The sequence below is a fragment of the Cydia fagiglandana genome, chromosome 3 (genome assembly GCF_963556715.1).
Source record: "Cydia fagiglandana chromosome 3, ilCydFagi1.1, whole genome shotgun sequence".
Lineage (NCBI taxonomy): Eukaryota > Metazoa > Arthropoda > Insecta > Lepidoptera > Tortricidae > Cydia > Cydia fagiglandana.
Window position 1 is genome coordinate 13,695,533 of NC_085934.1, and position 4,640 is coordinate 13,700,172.

Consider the following 4,640-nt stretch of genomic DNA (forward strand, 5'->3'; position numbering starts at 1 on the left):
GGGTTAGCGTCTTTAACTTCGCTCCAAATACCTCGTCATGTTCTTTGCGACTCGCCGACGCATATCGAGATGCACGTATTTTGTGATGCAAGCTCAGTTGCATACGCGGCCTGTATTTATTTAAAGTCCACTAATGAGAAGGGCGATGTTGTAGTCAGGTTGCTGTGCGCCAAGGCCAAGGTCGCGCCGGTCCAGGCTACGACTATTCCTCGATTGGAATTATGTGCTTGCCTTCTAGGCGCGCAGCTCGCGTCAGCTGTTTCTAAAACGTTGCGCTGCCAGATTGCGCAGAAATTTTATTGGACTGACTCGTCAATTGTGATCGCATGGCTTAAAACTAATCAAACAAAATTAAAAACGTTTGTCGCCAATCGCGTGGCTCATATTTTAGAACTCACCGATGGCAGTGAGTATCGTCACGTTCCAACCGCTTTAAATCCGGCTGACTACCCATCTAGAGGGGTCGAAGCGCGTCGCTTATCTGATTTGTACATGTGGTGGAACGGGCCATCTTTCTTGCACGAGCCACAGAATAACTGGCCTCAGTTTTCCTCAAACTCGGAGCTCGATTTACCCGAGCTAAAGGTTAACGTCGCGATCACTAACGATTCCCAAAAAACTGACTTTATTGATTTCGATCGATACTCGAAACTCAAACTTTTACAACGTGCGGTAGCTTATATGCTTAGGTTTGCGCATAACTGCCGTGTTTCATCTAATAAAACTACCGGTGTGCTACAACCTGAGGAGCTCGAGGTTTCCTTTAAAAAATTAGTCGCTTTGTCACAGCAGGCTAGTTTTCCTCACGAATTGAAATTGTTGCGTGACAAGCAACCTTTAGGCCCTAAAAACCCTATTTTATCGTTGAACCCATTTTACGATGATGACGACAAGCTTCTCAGAGTTGGTGGACGTCTGTCCTCGTCGTTTTATCCATTTGACAAACGCCACCCAATGCTCTTACATGCCAAACATAGTTTGACTAGATTGTTGTTTCAACAGGAACATATCCGTCTCCTGCATGCTCCTCCTCAGCTGCTTCTAGCCGCCATTCGCGAGTCTATATGGGCCGTATCGGGGCGCACACTTGCGCGCACCGTATCGCAACAATGCGTCACCTGTCGCCGCGCAGCTGGCAACACTTCTGCTCCTTTGATGGGCGCTCTGCCTTCTCAGCGCGTAACGCCTGATTTTCCCTTTATTAGTGTCGGCGTAGACTTCGCAGGTCCGTTTATGATTACGGACAGGCATGGCAGAGGTTGCAAAATAACAAAGTGCTATTTAGCTATATTTGTTTGTTTCCGGTACAAATGTTTGCATTTAGAGGCAGTAAGCACGCTGTCGACGGATTCCTTCATTCTTTCGCTGCGACGTTTTATCTCTCGCAGAGGGCGACCTCGCGAGATCTTCTGCGATAATGGACGTAATTTTTTAGGAGCGGCCAAGGAAATTAGCGATTACCTTACTTCAAACTCAGACACGGTTTGCAATTTTGCAGCAAATGAGGGAATACAATTTAAATTTCAACCGGCATATGCTCCTCACTTTGGTGGTTTGTGGGAAGCAGGAGTCAAATCGGCAAAATTTCACCTCAATCGTATATTAGGTAACGCTCATTTAACATATGAGGAATTGACAACTCTCTTTAGTCAGGTGGAGTCCATCCTGAATAGTCGTCCCTTGTGTCCTTTGTCGTCCTCTCCAAACGATTTCCAACCCTTAACCCCAGGTCACTTCATCATCGGCCGCGCGCTCACTTCGTTGCCGTCGCCCCACCTCGCGGATATAAACCCAAACCGTTTAGATAGGTTTCAGAGGCTCGAGGCATTAAGACAGCACTTCTGGCGGCGCTGGCAAATGGAATACGTCTGCGAGCTCCAGCAACGGACGAAATGGCGTGTTCCAGGACGAGCTCTTCAACTGGGTGACCTGGTCCTAATCAAGGAAGAGAATACTCTTCCACTGCACTGGCGGCTTGGACGAGTCGCCAAATTGTTTCCTGGCGCTGACGGGATTTCGCGAGTAGCTGAAGTTGCTACTGTAACGGGCACCTATAAACGAGGTGTGAAGTACCTCTGCCCTCTGCTGGACGAGACCCATGAAGCCTTGAAGGCTGACGCCTCCAAGGGCCCCCAGGATGTTTCGGCTCCTACCACCGAAGGGGAAGCGGGGACCGTACACCGCTAAACCTGTTGACCACTGCCGCGCCCCGCCGCCTCTACTTACATGCCTAGCCAACCATTAGGCTCTGAGATACACGCTCATGTGCGCGTCATACACGCAACTATATTTTTTATATACATACATTTAATCTTAAGTACCTTTGTGGAACCTCAATTAGAAGCTTTTTTAAGTATCTGCGATTTTTATTTAATACTCAAGACTCCAAGCTTGAACAACTACTAATCTGTATCTACCTATAAACTACCTGTATAGATAAGAAGGTAAGGTAAAAACAAAACCATTAGACTGAAAATCGTCTAATGGTAAGCAGATTCAATTATAGATAATATGTACACCCCGTTATCTAACGCTCAGTTTGGGGGCAAGTGATGAGGCAGTTGCGATAATCAATGTCTGGAACGAATGTCTAGCTAGAGCATTCACAAAATAAGAATTTTATTTTGACAAACAACCCTTAATAGATAAATATGAATCGACTATATACTTAATAATGTGAAGCAACATCACTATTTGCCCCCAAACTGAGCATTAGATAACGGGTTGTATTAAATGAATATGTACGCAGTAGAATAAAGTATCTGCAACCCTAAATTGGATATGTACTAAGAATTACAAAAATTAGGAATACTTTTTTCAGGTACATATATTAGAAATTTTTAGTGCGTCGTCTCTAGTGTCTCTTCATAGTTCCCCAGCATTAGCACAATGGGGAGGATGGACGCAGTCACGTCCTCATTAGCCGCTGCGTCGGGTTACACGCCAACCAACTTCACTTATGAACACTTTGAAAGACAAGTATTGTATTACTTAACTAACGTTTTGAAAGCATCAACACTGTCTGTAGCTCTACTATGAGTTCCGTGAATGACAGTGAGAAGTGAAGATAGTGAGAAAGTTAAGGAAAATGTATGGAGTAATTGTACAGTGCCTCTACCGGTCACGTAAAGAACTAAAAATTTCAATTTGTACCATGAGTTACAAACGTTTTTACGCGAGTTTTCCATACTTGCCTAACTTCACACCTAAAACGCTCTCTTTCTAATTATATAATGAAAACTGAGCCAGAATTATTCGGCGTAAATACTTTACGCGAGTAAACGTGACAGATGTTATGGAAAAATACGTGCGTTTCCAACGTGACATTTCTGTCAACTTGTAAACACAACAAATACGCAGATTTTTCACGAATATTAATGCAATTTTCAACGTAATATGTATAAATTTATAACAGTATGTGAACTTCAAGCAAAACTTTAAGGGATAAATCAATTAATAGTTCGATAAAAGGCTGATTTAGTACAAAGGTAATGAGTTATACTTGACATCATATTTTCCTATTTCTACTGCTACATTTGCGAAAATCACATTGCTTACGAGCAGTTTTTGGTTTTAGGCAAGAAGCTGATTGAAAACAACATTTCCCTGAAAACCCGGATTGCATCATGTATGCATGCGTATGCATGTAGAAGTTACATATGTATTAAGAATTAAGGCTCAATACAAGGAGCGGTACATAGACATGTTGCTGTTTTTGTTGCTGGGTGCACATAACACATAGTAAGAACATACACATAGTAAGAATATTTACACAAGAATTGCTACGTATTTTATTAAGCATTATTATCTTAAATAAAATAAAACATACAAATGTTCTGTGAGTTTATTTATTTTTCTTTACTAAGTAAGTATTATTTTATTTTCCGTTGTTCAAATTGTTGTGTTTGGTAGGTACTCGTTTTTCATGTCAACTTGGTAACAGGAAATATAAAACTTTCTTCAAAAACTTTTGCTGGTGGTTCAGAATCTGAAAATTTAAAACACATTTATTGCCAAATACCCGCTGCGTGGGTTTCATTTGTATTGGAAATGGGGCGCTTGGCACTGAAATATACTCGAGATCATATAGGTAGTATAAAATTAAGATCGCTATTAAGGTCATACGTAGGGTCTGTGCGGAAAGAGAAGAGTCGTAGGTATAATGTATGGGCTCCCCTAAATTTCACGACTCTTCTCTTTCCGCACACTCTATTAGATAATGTTACTTAGCAGTAGGAGACGGCCGCTGTCATGATGTGGACTGAAGCGGACCATTATAATACATACCTATTTTAATATTTCTTCTCATGTGTGTACTATTTTCATCATAGGTAATAAATATGTAGCCAAAAGTAGCCTGTATAATCGCGCCGTATACTTTGCTTCCTCCCTTTTTTTTAACACGCAAAGTCATAATTTTAACTCGATTATTAATGATGTTTACGTAATTATCATATTTTGCATTTTTTGTCTTGAATACAATATATTTTAATTTATACATTGTTTACTAACATTGATGTGTTTATTATTTTCGTAACTATGGCAACGTCAAATCTTTAAAAAATTGTAGAATGAAGGTTGAGTCAGTAACAAAGTGACAAAATTGGTCTTAGAGCATTTAATAACTGGAGTGGCCATTG

At 41.2% G+C, this 4,640-nt stretch overlaps 1 protein-coding gene across 1 annotated transcript; it reads left to right on the forward strand.

The window, feature by feature from the left end:
• The first annotated feature begins 502 nt into the window (after window positions 1-502).
• LOC134680133 (uncharacterized) lies at window positions 503-2,221 on the forward strand. Its single transcript, XM_063539182.1, has one exon. It carries the CDS (start codon window positions 682-684, stop codon window positions 2,185-2,187), a length of 1,506 nt encoding a protein of 501 aa, XP_063395252.1. The 5' UTR covers window positions 503-681; the 3' UTR covers window positions 2,188-2,221.
• The last annotated feature ends 2,419 nt before the right edge of the window (window positions 2,222-4,640 follow it).

Bases quoted from the DNA above. Each gene is read 5' to 3' on its own strand.
- LOC134680133 (XM_063539182.1), top strand. From the start codon at position 682: ATGCTTAGGTTTGCGCATAACTGCCGTGTTTCATCTAATAAAACTACC.